The sequence below is a fragment of the Chrysochloris asiatica genome, unplaced genomic scaffold (assembly GCF_000296735.1).
Source record: "Chrysochloris asiatica unplaced genomic scaffold, ChrAsi1.0 scaffold00018, whole genome shotgun sequence".
In the NCBI taxonomy this organism is placed as follows: Eukaryota; Metazoa; Chordata; class Mammalia; order Afrosoricida; family Chrysochloridae; genus Chrysochloris; species Chrysochloris asiatica.
Genome location: NW_006408536.1, coordinates 12,027,183 through 12,048,684, shown reverse-complemented (window position 1 = coordinate 12,048,684; position 21,502 = coordinate 12,027,183). Strand labels below are relative to the sequence as shown.

The 21,502-nt window shown below is 40.6% G+C and overlaps 1 protein-coding gene across 1 annotated transcript in view; it reads left to right on the top strand.

Annotated features, from left to right (window-relative positions):
- The window catches only part of PHEX (phosphate regulating endopeptidase homolog, X-linked), a 253,359-nt gene that overhangs the window by 143,949 nt on the left and 87,908 nt on the right, over positions 1-21,502 (top strand). Inside the window, exon 13 of the mRNA XM_006835574.1 lies at positions 12,266-12,343. Coding sequence (XP_006835637.1) covers positions 12,266-12,343 — 78 coding nt within the window. The remainder of the gene's footprint in view (positions 1-12,265; positions 12,344-21,502) is intronic.

Sequence of the window (21,502 nt, the reverse complement as noted above, 5' to 3'; positions counted from 1 at the left end):
ATGGAAACTGCCCTTGTTGTGAAGGATAGGATAATTCATGTATGTTCTCCTGAACTTCTGGTGACTTAAAGCTCAGCATTTTGATTGATGTTTAATAGCTATTACAGAATTCATCAGAGAAAATGAGGCCTTGGCAGGGTTAAGCCTGACTGAAGCTTTCAAATCCACTGCAAGCTTCAGAAAGTTGCCCTATAAATTGTTTGTAAAAGGGCAGTTGATCATGAGTTGTTCGATTCCTTTTCTTTCTTTCTTTCTTTCTTTTTGGTTATGTTGGTTAAATTAATAGAAAAAGAAAAAAAATATGCTGAGACTTTACTATATAGATGAAATACAAAGTTGTTTAATTAAGTGATTAAAGTGGTCTCTTTGATGTAATACATGTAAGACATTTGAAAATTTACCTAACTCTTCTAAATAACTAAGTCACTGGGGATTTAAAACAAATGAGCTTGCTGCCGATCAGCTTAGTACTAAGTGACTTTGAAAATTCAAAGAGTAAAAAGTGGGCCTAACCAGTCTGGAAATTACTTTGGTCATCTGTGTAAAACTTGTATGCTATTTCTGAGTGCACAGCCAACTAAAACAGAATTATGCTTGGTTTGGTTTCCCCCCTAAATGTTAACAAGTTATGGTGCTCCTTGTGGAAAATTCTGGGAAGGGGGAATGACTTGAGAGTTTAAATTTATGTTGTGTTTTAAGTTTTCAATATTCCTTGTTTTTCTGAGTTCATTTGTGATAGCTGTTGTCTCTCTCTGAAGGTAATCATCTTCACTTTATGAACGCTCTGTTGTCTCCACAGAAATTAATTGTGGTTTTAAAGGGTATATATAGCCCTATGACTTTCAGGCGAGGAATAAACTCCCAAGTAACTAAAATTTGTTATATGTGTGTATGAGGTTGCTTCAAAATGTTCTTGGAAAAATGGAGTTAAAAGATCATGAAAAATTTCCGTGAACTTTTTGAAGTCTCCCTATTAATAACAGCAAAGAACAAATCAACACCCCACCCCCCAATACTGTGCAGCATGGATCCATTTGGGAAATGTGGCTAAATGCTATATATTAGATTAGGTCTTGTGCCATTAATTGAGGCAATGCAACAAGCCATCTTCCCAATGTCAGCTTAGCAAACTATAGCTCACAGGTTCGCTCAGCCGGCTGCTTGTTTTTGTATGGTCCACAAGCGAAGGATGGATTTTATGTTTTGAAATAGTGAAAAAAATCAAACAAAGAAGAATGTATTATAATCCTTGAAAATCACATACGATTCAAATTTCAGGGTCTATAATTAATTGGTACTGGAAGAAAGGCAACCATTTGTTTACATGCTATTTATGGCTGCTTTTGCACTACAATGGCAGACTTAAGTAGCTGTGTCAGAGACCATGTGACCCACAAAAGTGAACATAGTCTCTGGCTCTTTACAGAAAAAGTTGGCTAACCACTGATCTAGGTAATCCAAGTAATTCCTTTATTCTGCAAGCACTTGTTTCAATTTTACTGTGTTGGTTTATTAGAAGTATACTTACCTACATTTTACAGAGTAACACAAGGGTTCAGAAAATTGAGGGAATGGAGAGTTGTTTTTCTCTGCTTTTTTTATAAAACTGCAGTGAGGCCATGGATCATCTTCAGCGGCTTTAAAAATGTATGTTCCTTTAGCACTGAGGAGAGTCCTGAGCCTAGAAACATCGCTCCATTTTCCAGAAAGTGCCATAGGTTTTCACAAGCAAAATTTTTAGTCAATCTCAATTTTTTCCCTATTAGTTGACGGCCCTTAACAACAGCAACAACGTGGTAGATCAGTTACAATGAAAATGTGCCTTGATGTAAAGAACATTGAATGAAGGTTTGGGGACTATGTTAGACTATAAATTCTTATATTATCAGATACTACCAATGGTATATGGAGTCCTGGTGTGGTGCTGTGGGTTAATGCATCAGACTGCAAAGCCGCTTGAACTGCAGGGTTCAAGCTTACCAACTGCTCCTCAGAAGCCCTATACAGGGTCGCTAGGGGTCGGAATCGACTCTACGGCACTTAACAACAACAACAACCAATGATATGGAATCCTGGTGTGGTGCTTGTAGGATAAGCACTGGACTGCTAACCATAAAGTCAGCTGTTCAGACCCACCAGCTGTTCCTTGGTAACCCTATACAGAGTTGCTATAAGTCAGAAATGACTCGATGGCACGTAGCAACAACAATGTACAAAACTAACAACCAACATCACTCTCGATGGTGAGAAATTGAAGTCATTCCCCTTGTGAACAGGAACCAGACAAGGATGCCCCTTATTACCAGTCCTATTCAATATTGTGATGAAAGTCCAATCCAGAGCTATAAGGCAAGAAAGGGAAATTAAAGGCATCCAAATTGGTAAAAAACAAAACAAAACAAAAAAACAACTAAAACTCTATTTGTAGAAATTATGATCCTACACTTAGAAAATCCCAAAGTCTCTGCAGGAAAATTATTGGAACTCATTAGTAGATTCAACAAAATGGCAGGGTACAAGATCAACTTACAGAAATCAGTTGGATTCCTTTACACTAACAAAGGGAACTCTGAAAAGGAAATCAGGAAAACAAAACCATTTAAAATAGCCACCCAAAATATGAAATACTTGGACATAACTTTAACCAAAGAAACAAAAAACTTATGCAAAGAAAATTACAAAACACTACTACAAGGAACCAAGAAGGACCTGGAAAAATGGAGGAATATACCCTGTTTATGCATAGGAAGACTTAACATTGTGAAAATGTCAGTGCTACCAAAAGCAATCTATAGATATAATGCTGTTAACCATCCAGATCCCAACATCATTCTTAAAGGAAATGGAAAAAAGTAATCACTAACTTCATATGAAAAGGAGAGTCCCTAGATAAGCAAAACATTATTAAAAAATGAAACAAATTAGGAGGTCTCTCACTTCCTGATCTCAAAACCTACAATACAGCCACAATAGTCAGAACACAGAGATCAATGGAACAGAAGTGAGAACCCCAAAGTAAAGCTGTCTAGTTGATTTTCGACAAAGGGCCAAAATGCATTAACTGGGGAAAAGATAGTCTCTTCAACAAATGATATTGGCAAAATTGGAAATCCATTTGCAGAAAAAACGAAACAAGACCCATATCTCACACCATATACAAAAATGACCTCAAAGTGGATTAAAGACCTAAATGGAAAGCCTAGAACTATAAAGGTCATCAATGAAAAAGTAGGGACAAACTTAAGAACTCTGATACATGGCATAAATACACTATCAAATATAAATGAAAATACAAACAGAAGTCCAAATAGATGACTGTTGTTAGGTGTCATCGAGTCGGTACCGACTCATAACGACCTTATGCACAGCAGAATGAAACACTGCCCGATCCTGGGCCAACCTCACTACTGTTTTCCAGCACTATATCTGACAGTGTTTCTCTGCTATTCATAAGGTTTTCAGGGACTAAGTATTCCGGAGTAGTTTGTCACTCCTTCTTCGTAGTCTGTCTTCGTCTGGAAGCTCATCTGAAACCTGTCCACCATGGGTGAACCTGCTGGTATTTAAAATACTGGTGGCTAGGACCTCCTAAAAATTAGGTACTTATGTGCATCAAAGGATTTCACCAAAAGAGTAAAAAGAGAACCCACAGACTGGGAAAACATGCTTGGCAATGACATATCAGGCAAAGGACTACTCTCCAAAATTTATAGAACACTTCATCACCTCAAAAAGAAGATGACAAATAATCCAATTTAAAAATAGGCAGATGATATGAACAGATACTTGATCAAAGAAGACCTTTAGGCAGCCAATAAACACAAGAAGAAATGCTCACAATCATTAGCCATTGTTGTTGTTAAGTGCCATTGAGTCAGTTCCGATCCATAGTGACCCATAGGGTTTCCGAGGAGTGGTTGGTGAGCTTGAACTGCCGACTTTGCAGTTCAAACAGCTTTGCAATCTGGCGCATTAACCCACAGCAGCGCCCTAGCACTTGAGAGATGTCAATCAAAACAACAATTAGATACCATTTTACTCCAGCATTAACAGCAAAGTTCCCCAAACCAGAAAACATGCTGGAGAGGGTGTGGAAAGATCGAGACCCTTGTAAACTGCTAGTAGGACTGTAAAATGGTATAACCACTGTTGGTTGAAAACGGTGTGACACTTAAACTCAAAAAGTTGGAAATAGAAATACCGTATGACCCAGCAATCTCTCTACTTGAATAGATATCTTTAAGAAATAAGAGCAGTATCAGGACTAGATCAATGCACACCCATGTTCATTACAGCATTGTTCACAATAGCAAACAGATGGGAGACAGCCCAAATGCCCATCAACAGAAGAATAGTTAAACTTTGATACATAAGCACAATAGAATATTATGCACCGTTGGAGAATAACGAAGAATATGGAAACTACCTCACAATATGGATGATCCTGGAGAATAGTATGCCGAGTGAAATGAAGGCAGTCATGAAAGACCACTGTGGTAAAAAGTTAAGAAAAGATTTTCCTGATAAATGAAACATTCTATAATGGTTACAGGGTAGGTGGGGTACAGGGTGGGAGAGAAAAAAATAAAGTGCATAGAGATAAATACTGTTAACAAAAAGAAGAACGTGGCATCAGGATTGGAGGAAAGACTCATTAACCACCTGTGATACGCAGACGATAGATACAATCTTGCTTGCTGAAAATGGAGAGAATTTAATATACTAACTGATGGAGATTAAAGATAGTCTTCTGTATGGTTTGCACCTCAATGTAAAGAAAACAAAAAATCCTCACCACTGGACCAGTAAATGACCTCATGATAAATGGAGAAAATATCGAAGTTGTCAAAGATGTCATTCTGATTGGACACACAGTCAACCCTTATGGAAGCAGCAGTCAGGAAATCAAGAAGTATTGCATTAGGTAAATCTGCACTTGACCCAAACCACAGTATTTTCAGTTGTCTGCTATGCATGTGAAAGTTGGACAATGAATAAGGAAGACCATTGAATAATCGATGTATTTGAGTTCTGGTGTTGGAGAAGAATGTTACAATTACCATGGACTGCCAGAAGAACAAACAAATCTGTGTAGGAAGAAGTATAGCCAGAATGCTCCTTTAGAAGTCAGGATGGTGAGACGTGGTGAACCAACTGGACAGTACCTAAAAACAACAAGAAGTTATTCACATTTTGTTACGACTTAGTTTGAAGCCCCAATGACAGCTAATGGATTAGTTGCCTTTAGGGAATAGTAGTTTTAATGGATGAGTAATAAAAGGCGCGACAACTTTGGAGTATGGTATAGTGTCAAGGAAGGGCCAATGCGTGTATAAGCAGAGAGCAAGTGGTATAAAGACCCAGGGCCTGTTAGGTGACAGGAAGGGAAGATGGGCAGGAAAGACAAAGAGGGGAAGGCAGAATCTCAGATAGCCAATGCTCAAGGTAACCTTTCTCTTTTCTCTCTCCTACAATTAACTTGGAGTCCTGGTGTGGCACTGTGGGCTAATGTGCTGAACTGCAAAGTCGGCTTGATCCACAAGGTCAGTGGTTCAAGCTCACTAGCTGCTCCTTGGAAACCCTATATAGGGTCGCTATGGATTGGAACTGACTCGACGGTACTTAACAACAGCAGTTAACTTTGGTAATTTTTCTTGTGTCCATTTTCAAAAGTGTGCAAATAACTGATTTCAAAAGAGTCCAACTTTTCAGGAGTATGACTAGCCTGGATTCTCCTGGCTCATGTTCAGAATCTGGCTTTGCTCAGGAAATCCTGTATCATGCTTCAAGAATCTCATAGACACATTTGCCTTCCCATTCATCAAAGGGGTGCTTCAGCAGCTGTCTTCTCACAACACCTCAAGTGTGGCACCCTGAGATAGGGAATATGGCAAAGAGAGTGATATTATTCCAGAGGATTCAGGTGTTTGATTAGGAGTGTAATTGAACCTAACCCCCCTCGAAAGACCCACGAAAGGTTACTCCAAACAATAGTTACTCCAAGCTCTGTGAGATCGTGTTTCTACTTCCTTCATGTGTCTACTACTACCACTTATTTATTACAAACTGTGAACGAGGTAGGGACTCTGATGATCCTTATAGGGTTCCTATGAGGTGGAATCAACTTAATGACAATGAGTGGTTTTGGTTTCATGGACCAGGTACTAAAATAGAGTTTTACATGCTGTGTCTTTCTGAATCCTCACAGAGAGCCATATGAAGTAAATATCCACCCTCCTCCGCCACCTCAAATTTCATCTGCTGGAGAGATACTAGATTAGGATTATATTCAGCTACAAGTGATGGAAAACATGGCATTCGATGCATCAAACAAATAAAGGGTTCATGTACTTTTAGCTATCATGGAAGGGAAAGGGAACCAATGGTGGGCTCCAGATGCTTTTCATTCTGTCATCTTTAGCATGTGGTATTCTTCCTCGTGTTTTGTTGCCTTATAGTTACAAGATGGCTGCTCTACCTCCAGCATGACATCAACATTCCAGGCAAGAAGGAAGATGAAAGATTAAACCAGCGATTCTCATTCAGGCAGTTTTGCTTCCAGGAGATACTTGGCAATATCTGGAGACATTTTTGGTTGTCACAACTGGGGTGGGTTGCTACTGACATTCAGTGGGTAAAAGTAAAAAAAAAAAATACTTCTAAAACATTTTATAATCTACAGGACAACCTCCACAGCAAGGAGTCATCTGGTCCAAAATGTCATTAGTTCTGAAGTGAAGAAACTCTGGGCTTAAGACAGAAAACACATGCCAATAGAATCTGCCTTCTTTTAACAAAGAGTCTTGGAAGTACCACAAGGACTTTTAATTGTATTTCATTGGTTAAAATCTCATCCCATGACCAATTCTAGCTGCAAAGAAGACTGTGCAGTGCAACTAGTTTTTTTGTTGGAACTGCTGTCATTCCTGAGCAGAATCAAGGCCCTAACAGAAGAAAGGTAGGCTGGATACTGGGGAGACAATGGGCAGAGTTTGCCTCAGAAAGTTGAAGTGCTTTGCTTGAAGTCACAGAGGTGACCACTGAGTCATCTACTTGTACGTGGGCTGGACTGCAGGAAAGAGGTCCAGTTGTCAGCTGCAGCCCCTCATTGAGTGTCTGTATGAATAAAGGATGGAGCCATATGTTCTGGCTATATATAGATAACATTGGAGTTTTCAATCAGCCACAAGCAGCCTAGGAAATATTTGTTGCAGTATATAGTCACCATAATGACAGCATAATGGCACCAGGGGGCTTCAAAGAGTTCTTGGGGAAATTATATATCTTTTAATTCCATTTATCTGGGAACCTTTTGAAGCCCCCTGATGTATATGTTACACTGCTCTTTCAGTATTTGCAATCAGAATTGTCTTACTTTATTGCCCCTCTAATCACTGGGATAATTGATTTCAGACCTGCCTCATTAATAATTTGCCCTTCAATTAGCCAAGCAGTTACTTGATGCCTCAGTTTTTCCATTCTAAAAAAGTTAAAAAGTGATGTGATCATTATTTTCCCCAAAGAGGTATATCAGTCAGTATTCCTTCAGGAGAGTCAATGTCCTTGTAAGTATAGCAAGCAAGAAGAGTTCTAATGCAGAGACTTGGAGGCTTAGACAACCATTGGGAGGCTGGGAGTGAAGGGCAGAGGCTGCCAATGATCTCCACTGAAGGGCTAGTCTCAGGATGCATGGAAGCTGCAGGCAAAGCCAGCGGGGTTGTAGCTTTTCACCATACTTAACTCAATCTGTATGCTGAACAAATAATCCAAGAAGCTGGATTATATGAAGAAGACCATGGCATCAGGATTGGAGGAAGACTCATTAAGAACCTGTGATATGCAGATGATACAACCTTGGTTGCTGATAGTGAAGAGGACTTAAGAATACTTACTGGTAAAGTTCAAAGACTACAACCTTCTGTATGGATTGCACCTCAATTTAAATACAATAAGCATCCTCACCACTGGACCAATAAAAATAACATTATGATAAACAGACAAAAGATTGAAATTGTCAAAAACTTCATTTTGTTTAGATCCACAAACAACAGTAATGGAAGCAGCAGTCAAGAAATTAAAGGACTTATTAGGTAAATCTGTGCAATACCTCTTTAAAGTGTTAAAGAGCAAAGATATCAGTTTGAGGACGAAGGTATACATGACCCATGCCTCATATGCTTGTGAAAGTTGGACACTGTATAAGGTAGACCATAGAAGAATCAATGCATTTGAATTATAGTGTTGTAGAAGAATATTCAAAGTACCATGGACTGCCAGAAGAACAAACAAATCTGTGCTGGAAGAAACACAGTCAGAATGCTCCCTAGAAACCAGGATGGCGAGACTGTGTCTCATGCTTTGGGCATACTATCAGGATGGACTAGTCCCTGGAGAAGGACATCATGCTCGGTAAAGTGGAGGAACAGCGAAAAAGAGGAAGACACCCGCCCCCCCCAACAAGATGGATTGACACAGTGGTGGCAGCAGCAATGGACTCTGTTGTACATAGGGGTGCACGAGTGTAAATGGACTAGACGGCACCAAACAACACCAACCTGGAGTTGTGCCCCCAGGGAATTTGGGGAGATAGAGTTCTCATGCTTCTCAGAAAAGAATGTAGATTGGGTAAGGCAGGATGATGTGGGATTGATAGCAGCCTCTATGACAAACAGAGGGCAAACCGGAGTTTGAATAGAGGAATATGTACACACCAAGTTTTGGGAAGAAGAGCACTCTAGTACCATGCTGGCAGTGTGCCTACTAGTATTATTATCATCTTTGATCTCTGTTCCCTTGAGAAGTGAATAGGGATTCTTTGTTTCTCTGTTCTGGTTTCCTTTAAGACATGATGATGTTAAATAAATAATAAAGGATTCAGTGGCCTGCGCATAGAGTGTTGTTGTTGTGAAGTGCCGTCAAGTTGGTTCTGACCCATAGTGACCCTGTATAGGGTTTCCAAGAAGCAGCTGGTGAGCTTGAACCGCCGACCTTGCAGTTCAAACGGCTTTGCAGTCTGGTGCATTAACCCACAGCGCCACACCAGGACTCCACATAGAGTGTAGAAGGTAATATATTTTGCGAAACTCCATAATGCAAGGGGGAGGGGGCGCCCAGAGAAGGAGACTTGGAAAACAATGCATAATTCATCAGCATGCTCTGGAAAGATCAGAGTTTAGAAAATGGTTGTGGATGACTCAGCTCTTACATTTCTTTCTTTTTGGGGGGAAACTCTCTGAAGCTCTGTTTTTGCTATAGTTATGCACATGACTTGTGGTGAGCTGATAAAATGCAGCAAGGAATTAAAAACAATGAAGGGAATAAGAGAACAGTCTTGGACCAAGGTAACATGGACATATGAAGTGTTGTTTGGTGGTGGGAGGAGAGTTGGAGCCTCTAGTTATCTGCTATCTGGGTTATGACTCTTGGAAAATCCTCTCTGAGTCATGAGTTTCAACTTTCAGCTGATATTTAATATTTGAATGATCTTAAAGAAGCTAAGGAAAATGCACTATCTCATTCCATTTATTTCTTGAGTGAGGAAAATCGAAAGGGACTAAAGGAGAAAAATCATTACCAAGAGCAAAGGGCACTAGTTTTGCTTTGCTCCTTTGTTGAAATGAAACCAACAGTGTTAGAGCTTCCTGGGTGTCTTATATTGGGTCTCTTCTGGAAGCAGGTCCGGAGATGAGGAATTGTGTGCTAGTGATTTAAAGGAAGTGCTCTAAGAGAAACAGGCAAGGTGATCATGGGAGCGAGGCAGGGAAAGGGCAAGAGCCAATAAAGGGTGTGAGTTCAGGGCCAAGGCTAAGACTCAGCCTGATCCCTTGGGCAACTCGGGAGTGCCAATCAGACCCAGGAGTGTATCCTGATGTTGACAAAGGACCTGGGTTTTTGTATTCCTGCTTTAGTCAGTCATTGGCTAAGGGCTACCTGGAGCGGGGTGGGGGTGGAGTGTGGTGGGAGGAAGTGGGGGGTGGAGTAGAAAGCAGGTAAACCCCCTCCCCCCAGATATTAGCCATTTTTGAGTACCAGTAAGCTAGTAGCCCTGAGGCACACCACCAAAGACAGTCTCAGGTGCTAGCCACTACCATCAAGTCGCTTCCGATTCATAACGACCCTGTTGGACCCAGTACAGGGTTTCCAAAACTGTAAATCTTTACAGGAGAAGACAGCCTCATCAGAAAGACTATGGACATTGGCCAGGGATCCATGGAGGGGAGGAAGGGATCCCAGGGCCCAGCGGAGCAGACAAAACCTACCACCTGGAGTCTCATACCCTTTGAGTACAGTGTCCCATTGTTTTTGTGAACCCTAAAACCAAGGGGGTGGGGTGAGGGAGGCAACTTTCTATGTGAGTCACCACCCCCTCATATTGCCCTGAGTCCATTCCGACTCAGTAGTGACCCTATTAGGGCACAGTACAACTCCTTGGGGTTTCTGAAAGGAAATCTTTTTGGGAGACATCTGCCTCATCTTTTCCCCATGGAACTACTGATGGGTTTAACTGCCGATCTTGCGGTTAGCAGCCTAATGCTTATTCCACAGTGCCACCAGGACTCCTGTCTAGAGTGGGCTGCCAAACATTTCAGGGTGGGCCAGGTAGTAAATCTTTTAGGCTTTATGGGTGACAGGGTTTCTACGGCAACGACTCACCGCTGCCTTGTAGTATAAAAGCAGCCTTAACCAGAATCAAATCCAGTGTCATCGAGTCAATTCTGACTCATAGTGGCTGTGGAGGACAGAATAGAAAGGCCCAGTAGGTTTCCGAGGCTGGGAATCTATGGAAGCCGACAGCCATATCTTTCTCCCATGGTGCAACTGGTTGATTCGAACTGCTTACATTTAGCTTAACAGCTGAGTGTTTAGCTACTGTGCCACCAGAACTGCTTAAAACAGGCTTAGATAATATGTAAAATGAACGTGTGTGGCTGTGTTCTAATCGAACTTTATTTTCAAAATGAGGAAAGAGGGGGTCCGGTTTTTGGCCATAATTTACTAATCTTGATCCTAATGTGAGTTTTCTTTATCCCTTTCTGATATACTGTGGTGGTGGTTATGTGCCGTGGAGTCGGTTCCGACTCATAACGATCCTGTACAGGGTTTCCGAGGCTGTCAATCTTTATGGGAGCAGAACACCTCATCTTTCGCCCATGGAACAGCTGGCAGTTTCAAACTGCTGACCTTGAGGTTAGCAGTCCAACTCATAACCACTACACTATGAGAGTGCCTTGATAATACTGTAAAATACAGAAAATAAATAGACCGTTTGCCTGTCCAAAGGTGAATTATGGTATTATGGTGTGTCTTCAATTCGTCCGGATCTCCTTCCATCTCTCTGGCATCCTGACCATTCATAATGCTGCAAATATATTCTTCCTAAACCCAAAGCAGACCCACTGCTTTTGAGTGGATTCTGACTCACAGTGACCCAATAGGACAGAACTGAAGTGTCCCATAGGGTTTCCAAGGTGGTAAATCTTTACAGAAGCATGCTACCATACCTTTCTCATGAGGAGCGACTGATGGGTTTGAACTGGCAAACTTTCTGTTAGCAGTTGAGTGCTTACCCATTGCACCACCAGGGCTCCTTATAATCTTTCAACAGCTTCCTAAATCTTCCTTTTACTGTTTTCAAAAATATATTTAGCACTGTTGTCTGTAAAATGGAATATCAACTCTTCAGCATGACATTCAGGAATCTCTGTGATCTGCCCCCAAGCTAGTCTTCCTGCATTGTGTTCTATCCTCCAGCCTCCTGTGCTTTGTAAGTCCAATGAAATCAAACTACTTGCCACCTCCCAAGTAGACTCTCGGCTTCCGGTCTCTCTGCCTTTACCGGTGCTGATTCCTCTATTGAAATGCGTGTCCTTCCTCTTAGCTCAGGCTGTTGAAATCCTATAACCATTCTCTAAGACAAAACTTGGTCACCTCCTTTAAACCAAAGCCATTGGTCATTGCTCTGGTCTTGGGCTAATTAACAATATTACTACTATTCGTATTAATACTAATATTAATTACTAATATTACTAATATTATTGCTACTAAAACCTTTATTTATTTTGTATTAAATGGTGATTTTGTTTGTCGTAAAACGTTTGTAGTATATTGAGGGCAGGTACTAACTTAAATTCCTTCCTTCCTTCACAGTGGCTTGCATATAGTAGATATTCATTAAAAAGAGTTTTGGGATGAAGTTTGCATTTGTACCTCCTTAATGATTTAAGTTCAGAAACTCTGACATCATTTTTCTTTTGACTTTTTATAGGCAAGAGCTGTTTTGGCAAAAGTTGGCTATCCTGAGTTTATAATGAATGATACACATGTTAATGAAGACCTCAAAGCCGTAAGTGCCCAATTTACTACCTCCCTACCCTCCACCCACCCAGCAAATTTTACTGGCTTCATGCCTTTCCAATAAACTCAAGTTCAAGCCATTAAACCTGGTGGTGCCAGAAAGCACCAGTTTTTGATTCATCCCTTGGCCATATAGAAGCCTGAGTATGCCGGTATATTACAAGGTTGACAGCAAGAGTCACAGTAAAAGAAGTGCAGCAAGAATGTATAGAGTGGGGATCATAAGTAAAGGAACTTGAATTCAATTGAATTTGCTCATAAAGGAAGGAATAAGCAAATTGAGTATTTTATAATTAGTGGGCATGTTCTAATGACAAAAGCATCATGTTTGTTGTTAAATGAGCTTTATTTGCTTCATTCATATAAAACGAGTAGTAATAAATCTGCCATCTGGGAGTTAACTTCATTAAACTTTAAGTGTTTTGGCAAATTAAGTGCATATACATATGGCTCCATAATTTATTGTTTGTTGGACTATGTAGTTGCAGTACGCTAGTGATGGAAGAAATGTAAAAGCTCTCTTTTATTCCAGTATTTTGGGGCTTGCATTTTTCAGTAGATTTCTTCATTGCAAGCTTATCTCATCATAACCACTGTTATTTCTTTTCCTACGAATAATTCTGATAAAGGCATTTTCTTCCTCACCAAAGCCACATTGTTACCATTCATTTAGATATTCATTCTGACAAAAGTTGTCTTAGGGAAGTCTTTAAATAACTATGATTCTGAGGTGTAGCTCTTTCCTGGAACTGTGATTCTACGAGTTGCATGTCTGAAAGCAATACAAGTTTTGTAGATGAGCCCTGGAATTTTACAAGACAATTCAAAAGTGAGAGAAAGCTCTAATTAGTAAGTTTTTCCATTGGGCTGCAGGATATGGCCTTCCAAAATATTGATCCAGTTGCTATGTAAGAAAATAATTATGCTTAACAGTATCCCCAAACTCAGACAGAGTATTGTACTGCATACTGCTTTGATGCTGCTGAAAATCACATTGTTATTATGACAATTAAGGATACTGGAACACTTGAGACATCATGTACATAACCTTTTAAAACCTTTTAAATTGGGAAGGAAGTGCCGTGGCTCTGTACGATAAGCACTGGATTTCAAACCACAAGGTCGGTAGTTCAAGCCCATCAGCTGCTCCGTGGGAGAAAGGTGAGACTTTCTGTTCCCGCAAAGATTTAAAACCTTGGGAAACCTATATAGATAGGGTCACTATGAGTTGGAACTGACTCGAAGGCACAAACAGCCAGTCTTGGGAAGTAGATGGTGTTATCCCATTGCACAGAAAAGGAGGCAGAAACTTTCAGAAGTTAAGCAATTTGTCCAATGTCATACACGGTTTTAGAACCAGGACTGGAACCTGGGTTCCAGAAGGTCAGCCTGCAGAGATGGCGTTTTATGGAGTCTTTGTCAGGCAGCTTTGCAGGAGGAACAGAGGAGTCGTTCTGGAAAATTACTGGAAGTTGTTTCACTAAGCTGGCTGGGAAGGGACAAGAGAAGAGGGGAGCCCATATTGTTAAATGGGTAAGAGTCAGGCTTTGGGTCTGAATTCTGCCTTTTCCACTTACTAGTTGTTTGACCTTGAGCAAGTTACTTAACTTCAATTTGGTTTCCTTTGGTTACTTTCAGACTGGAGAATACAATACTTGTCTTACTAGTGTTGGTAAAATAAGGTGAGATTATACAAACGGGAAAGCACCTAGGATCATGAATGCCTGGTGCATAGTTGTTGCTGTTGAGTAGGTTCCAACTCACAGTGACCCTGTATAGAGTTTCTGGGGAGCATCTTGTGGGTTTGAACCACCAAACTAGGGGTTGTTGTTGTTGTTATGTGCCATTGAGTCGTTTCCGACCCATAGCGACCCTGTATAGGGTTTCCGAGGGTGTAAATCTTTACGGGAGTAGAAAGCCTCATCTTTCTCCTGCGGTGCAGCTGGTAGTTTCGAACCGCTGACCTTAAGGTTCGCAGCCCGATTCGTAACCTAGGGGTTAGAACTCCAATATTTATCCTGTGGTGCCACACAAGGACTCCTGGTGCATAGTTGTTGTTTTGTTGTTAAATGCCATTGAGTCGGTTCCAACTCATAGTGACCCTGTATAGGGTTTCCAAGAAGTGTCTGGTGGGTTTGAACAACTGACTTTTGTGATTAGCAGTCCAGTACTTGTCCTTCAGTGCCGCACCAGGACTCTTATGGTGTGCATAGTTGACGTCGTAGTTGCTGTTGTTAAGTGCCTGTCGAGTCAGTTCTGACCCATAGCGACCCTGTATAGGGCTTCCAAGGAGCAGCTGGTGAGCTTGAATCTCTGACCTTGTGGTTCAAACCGACTTTGCAGTCCAGTGCATGAACCCACAGTGCCACACCAGGCTTCCTATAAATGGGAGTGATGCCTTTGTGGACCAGTAGGGGGAACTGTTGCTGCTAAGAAGAGCCTCCCCAGGGAACATATAGTATAGCAAGATAACCTGGAGGGTTCTGTGTGATTGGAAAATATTCTAAGCCAAGGATGCAGAAGGGAAAGTTTTAGAAGGCAGTGTGGTATATAGTGGTGATGAACATGGGCCCTGGAACCAAACCACCTACATTCAGCTCTGTTGTCGCTACTAGCTGTGCGAGCTATGTAGGGTAAGTTATGTCACTTCTCTGTGACTCAGTTTCCTCATCTGTAGATTGGTCATGAGAATAATCCCTCCCTTATAAGGCTGCTGTGAAAGTTAGATGAGTTAACGTGTTTAAAATGTTTAGCACAGACACTGGCACACAGTAAGCACAATATAGGTGTCAGCTATGACACTCCATCTGCACTTACGATGGTTGATTATTCTGTTTGGAAAAGTGATTATGAATTAACTCACACAGTATCTAGGTCCCTCAAATCTATTTAAAAGACTTTACAGATGGTACAATCCCAAGGTTTATTCAAATAAGGTGCAGCTGGGGTTCATTCACAATATTTCCTTGATCAAGTTTTGTTGGCTGCTTGCTTCTGTCTAAACTGGGTGCCCAAAGTGTAAGGGCCCACAGAATCTACAGTCTTTTATAAAAAGAAACCAGATGCCAAATAAGATGCAGTGTTGAGTATGCATCCTTGTTTCTCCAGAGCCTGCACTGAAGCCATTAGACACCAAGATTTTGAAGTATTTTATAAAGCAATGGCTTTCATGTGACTCATTGACAAAGTAGACACAACTACACCCAAGAGTTTCTAGCAGTTTAAAAAACAGATGGTGAAAAAAATCCAAATACACAAAATAAAAATACGTTAGTGTTCAGAAACAGATCGAGAAAATTATTTTCCCAGTGGAGAATAGATACAGGATACTTGATGTGATAGAAATACTGCTCCAGAGATTAACAGCAAAACAACTCAAGGACCACTGGTACAACACTAGGGGACGGCATTGTCCGTTTTAAGAAACACGTCGATAAGGTCTACTATAGGACCTATGAGAAATTTCTGGCAATTCTAACTCTGAGCATGAGAGACTGTTACAAATGAAAAACCTCATACCACACTTGACAACAGGTGAAGATATGATTTGTCAGGCACAAAACCAAGGAGGATCGAGATTAGGTAATGGATCAGTTGAAGGTCAAGGAGAAAGGTTGAAAACTGAAGTTGGGTTTACGTTGGAGGCAAGAGCAAATGAAAAAGAATGTAAACAAGAATTCGCGATTCTCTCCTCGCCCTTCTGAAGATGACAGTGTAAACTGAGCTACCCAGCAAAGGCTCTCTGAACAGCAATCCTCTGTAGTTTCTGGAAGGAGTAAGGAGAAAATAATATTTCTTTATGAAGAATCACAGCAGCATGCAGGAAAGCCCACCAGTTAGCCTAAAAAGGTAGTCACCAGTACATTTTCTAGTCAGCCTCATAAAATGTTCTAGTATTATGAATCCCTGATGGACATAGACCCCAGAGTAAATGTATGTCCATTTTGGAAAGATTGTTGTATCAATTAGGAAAACAAAAACCACACTGGGTATTTCAAACAGAGGGGATTTAGTATAGGAAATAGGTTGGAAGGCAAAAAGGGGGAGGGACAGGTCAGCTAGCAATAATCACTTCAGGAAGTAGCTCGTACCCTTGTGCCCATTTAGAAGAGCAGCTGAAGGACTGCCACTCCAGAGGTGGCACTGAGGAGGAGGGCCTGGACATTCTGCCAGTTCATGTCAGAACAACCAAAGGAGGTAGAGAGGGAGGGAGAGAGAGAGAGAAAGAAAAGGAAGAGGGGCAAGAAGAGTGGGGGGAGGGGAAGAAGGCCGGAAGGTGAATACCACAAAATACTTTTTCTTCTCTTTCCCCCCCCCAGTGGGACTTGGCACGAAGCCAACTGACAGTGGGTAACGTAGTTTCAGGTTTCCAGCAGCAGCTTTGGAGAACAGAGTCAAAGGATGAGCATGTAGCATAGTAAATGGCCAACACAATTAGGTACTTAAATCCTTGTGAAACCAGTGGAGAATTGCAGTAGGGGCTAAAGTTAGAATCATAACTGGTCCCCATTTACTTAGGAGAATTGGATGTATGTGATTTTTTACAAGAAGAACCTCAATGTTTTTGGTAAGTGAGACACACATCCATACACATACCCAATGCCATCGAATTGATTCTGACTCAGAGCAACACTGTAGAACAGAGGAGAGTGGCTGGCTCCAAGTTTCCGAGACTTTAATCCTTACAGAACAGACAGCTTCATCTGTCTCCCTTGGAGTGACTGATGGGTTTGAACCACCAGCCTTGGGGTTAGTAACCCAACACGTAAACCACAGTGCCACCAGGGTTCCTTTCACTTGCGTATATGCACAGATATATATGTATGAGGGTACGTCAAAACATGTTGCTATAAAATCATAGAAACCTTTATTAAACAAAAATATCAAAATATGAAGCAATTACATCTCCCCCATCTCGGTTTATACAGCTCTGAAGGCAGTGTTTCCACCTCTCTAACCTTGCCCTGAAGAATTCTGCACTCTTCAATTTATACCAAGGCAAAATAGCAGTTTTGGCATGCTCAAGGGACTCAAATTATGTTCATTTTCAATTCTTTAAGTTTTGAGGAAAAAAAAAAAAAGTCCGAAGGCGCAAGATCAGGACTGTAGGGTGGATGAGGTAAGGTTGGCCAACGAAATTCTCACAGCCCTTGCTAGCCTCAAAGAATCGTGATGGAAAACAATTCCTGAGTGAAAATTTCTGACCTTTTTCTCACCAGTGCAGTTTTCCATTTTCTTAAAAAATTCTTTCTAATAAGCCTCTGTGACTCCCCTGTGTCCTTCAAGAAAATCTATCAAGATTACTCCTTTAGATCCCCCCAAAACAGTTGTCATTACCTTTTGAGTGGACTTGTCTGCCTTGAATTTCTCTGGCCCAGCAGATCCCTCCAAAATCAGTGTTTTGATTGGACCTTTTTGTTTTGAAGGCAAGTGTATTATTGAGAAGGAACCCTGGTAGTGTAGTGGTTATGCATTGGGCTGCTAACTGCAAGGCCAGCAGTTTGAGTCCACCAGGCGCTCCTGTAAAGATTTACAGCCTTGGGTACTCTATGCAGGGTCTTTATGACTCAGAATTGACTCCAAGAACACCATTATTGAGAGAACTTGTCTATACACAAAACATACTTTGCTTGAAATAAACCTGTGCAGGTATGTAGTAGAACTATAGTAGCAAGATTTTTTGATTTACCTTCATAGAGGTAGATGGCTATTATGTGATCTCACACCATATTTTCTGGGGTGGGTTTTGATTTGCTTCTGACTAGTGAAACACTCGTGTGTGTGTCTGTGTGTATAATATGTATTTATGTTTCTTTATAACTACCGCTCCACTATGTAAGAACAGATGGACTGTATCATAAAAGCAGGTTGTGAAAATATTTAAATAATTCTGTACTATTTGGTAAAACAAAACAAAGCCCCTAAACAAGTATTGTCCCTGGCCTCCATGACCCAGGAGAGCCAAGAGTGGACACTGGAAGGGGGTTGTTCTTGTGTTCATTAACCTTCCAGCCAAACTTCAGTAACTCACACATGCCGGCTTCCATCTTGAGTGTTCTATTGGTCAGAGCAGACTCCTCCTCTTCCTCCCCACACCTCCCACCAAGATGGAGACAGGGCATCTGGTTCCAATGCTGATGTGTTGGCTGTCTGGCGCTTCCTCAGTCCCTCTTCCATGGCTGCCTGTGGGAACTATGTATTCCACAATGTACCATATATGTGTGGTGCTGCAGGCTAGAGCGCTGGACTGCAAAGGTAGGTGGTTCAAGCTCATCAGCTGCTCCTCTGAAACCCTATACAGAGTGGCTATGAGTCGGAATCAACTCGATGGAACTTTACAACAACCACAATAAATTTGAGCATCACCCTATATTTGTAATTATACACACATATTACTTATGGACAAAGCTATCTGTGAAAGCAGTGATCCTGCATTTTGTTGCTTAAAGGAAAATTATAGATAGAAATTCTGGATTTCATTAAGTGTTCATAAAATTATTCAGGTGCTTAACTTAAAATCTTTCTGATAGATACTTGACTATATCTCTGAGTATCTTTAAATGGATTTAATGGATTTTAGAAAGGCTATCTAGAATCTATGCATCCTATTGGCATATGTCGTGGCTTACAAACCTGTAGTTATTCATCCTACCGAGAAGCTGAACACATCTCCTTGGTCTGTATTTCTTTGATGTTCCCCACCTTTAGTAATAATAGCTTTATTGATTAGTTTGTGGTAGTTAGTGATTAGCATCTAGGATAGGATTTCCAAGAAGAGAAATCCACATTCCCTGAATTTTATGATACGGACAGCTGTTCCTAGGAAATGAACAGCCCAATTAGTTCCCCAAAGGTCACTCAATTGAAAAGTCTAGAGATAGAATTGATTGAAAGTCATTATCAGCTTGACCTGAATTTTCACCAGTAACTGAAAGGACAAGAGGCTTTTGAGCCAATAATTGTCCCTTGTAGAATTTAAACCATTTTGTTTGGAAGATTGCAAGTAGTTTTAAAATATTCATGCCGCATTCATTCTTGCTGCTGTTTGCACAACAAGCAGAATTTTCCAAATGATTACTGGCTTTCAGATTTTTTTTCCCCCTCAAGGACCTATTGAAATGTTTGAAGTTATCAAAGTATTGTCACACACTTTGAAACCTTGGGAACCAGATAAACAGAATGAAAAAGCACCCATACTATTGGTATACCAGCACATAATGTACACATAACGGGTACTTTCACTATAGTGTGGTACTTTGCCTTTTTCTCTACAGTAATTGTGCGTACCTGTAACTGATGCTTTTATATCACTTTGTATACTAATATTTATTTTTAATAGTGTTTTATCATTGCCTACCATACATAGTCTTGGAATCCTGGTGTGGCGCTGTGGGCTAATGAGTCAGACTGCAAAGTCATTTGAACTGCAAGGTCGCTGGTTCAATCTCACCAGCTGTTCTGCTGCTCTTTGGAAACCCTGTACAGGGTCGCTATGGGTTGGAATCGACTCGACAGCACTTAACAACAGCAACAAACACCATAATCTTATTACCCTTATTTTTAATAGCTGTATAATATGTTTCAATAAGCATCATGATTCATTTCATCACTGCTTCTATACTCATTTACACTTTCCCCCCTTTTACTCCTCCTCCTCTCCTATCTTCCTTATGTTGAAGCACCATTTTAATTACTTGATGTTTGTTGTTAACTGCCAGTGAGTCCATTCTGACTCATCGTGACCCTGTATGGGGTTTCTGAGGAGCAGCTGGTAGGTTTGAACTGCCCACCTTGTGGCTCAAACTGGCCTTGCAGTCCAATGCATTATTCTGCAGTGCCACACCAGGATTCCATGGTTATAGTAGACAAGTACTTTATGTAAAAAATGTGTATTTTTGGACTTGGGACTCTTGGATGGTCTCTGGACATTTGTCTGTCAGTTTGTCAGCCTCTGGTGTCTTGCATGTTGCTGTGATTCTGGAAACTATACCTCTGGTATTTTAAATACCAGCAAGGCCGCCCATGGTAGACAGGTTTCAGCTGATCTTCCAGACTAAGAAAGAATAGGAAGGAGAGACTGACTACTTCAAATATTTTGTCACTGAAAGCCTTATGAATAACAGTGGAATATTGTCAGATAGCCCCAGAATTTTGAATATTAAAACATGACAAAGAGCACCAGAATATTGTCAAATACAGTGCCAGAAGATGCATGCCTCAGGTTGGAAGGAGCTCAAATATGAGGGGAAGATCTGCCTCCTCAAAGTGGAATTGACTGATGACCAAATGGAGTAAAGCCTTCTGGACCTTCCTTTGCTGATAGGGCAAAACTCAAAATGAAGAGAAACAGTTGTAAGCATCTATTAATAATTGGAACATAGAATGCATGAAATATGAATCTAGGAAAATTGGAAATTGTCAAAACTGAAATGGAACGGATAAACATCCATAGCCTAGGCATTAGTGAGCGGAAATGGACTGGTATTGGCCATTTTGAATCTGACAACCACATAGTTTACTATGGTGGGAATGATAAACTGAAGAGGAATGGTGTTACAATTTATCATCAAAAAAACATAGCAAGATCTGTCTTGAAGTACAATACCGTCTATGATAGGATAATATCCATATGCCTATAAGAAAGACCAGTTAATACAGCTATTAATCAGATTTACACACTAACTACTAAAGTTAGTGATGATGAAACTGAAGACTTCTATCAGCTTCTTCAGTCTGAAATTGATCAAACATGCAATCAAGATGTATTGATAGTTACTGGCGATTGGAATGCAAAAGTTGGAAACAAAGAGAAAGGATCAGCAGTTGGAAACTATGGCCTTGGTAACAGAAACAATACTGGAGATTGCATGATAGAATTTTGTAAGACCAATGACTTTTTTTAAACAACATAAAAGATGAGTATACACGTGGACCTCACCATATGGAATACATAGAAATCAAATTGACTACATCTGTGGAAAGAGATGGTGGAAAAGACTATCAATTTCTCATATGCAAGTTCAGGCTGAAGCTGAAGAAAATTCAGACAAGTCCATGAAAGTCAAATATGACCTTGAACATATCACACCTGAATTTAGAGATCAACCCAAGAACAGATTTGATGCATTAGACACAAAAGACTGAAGAC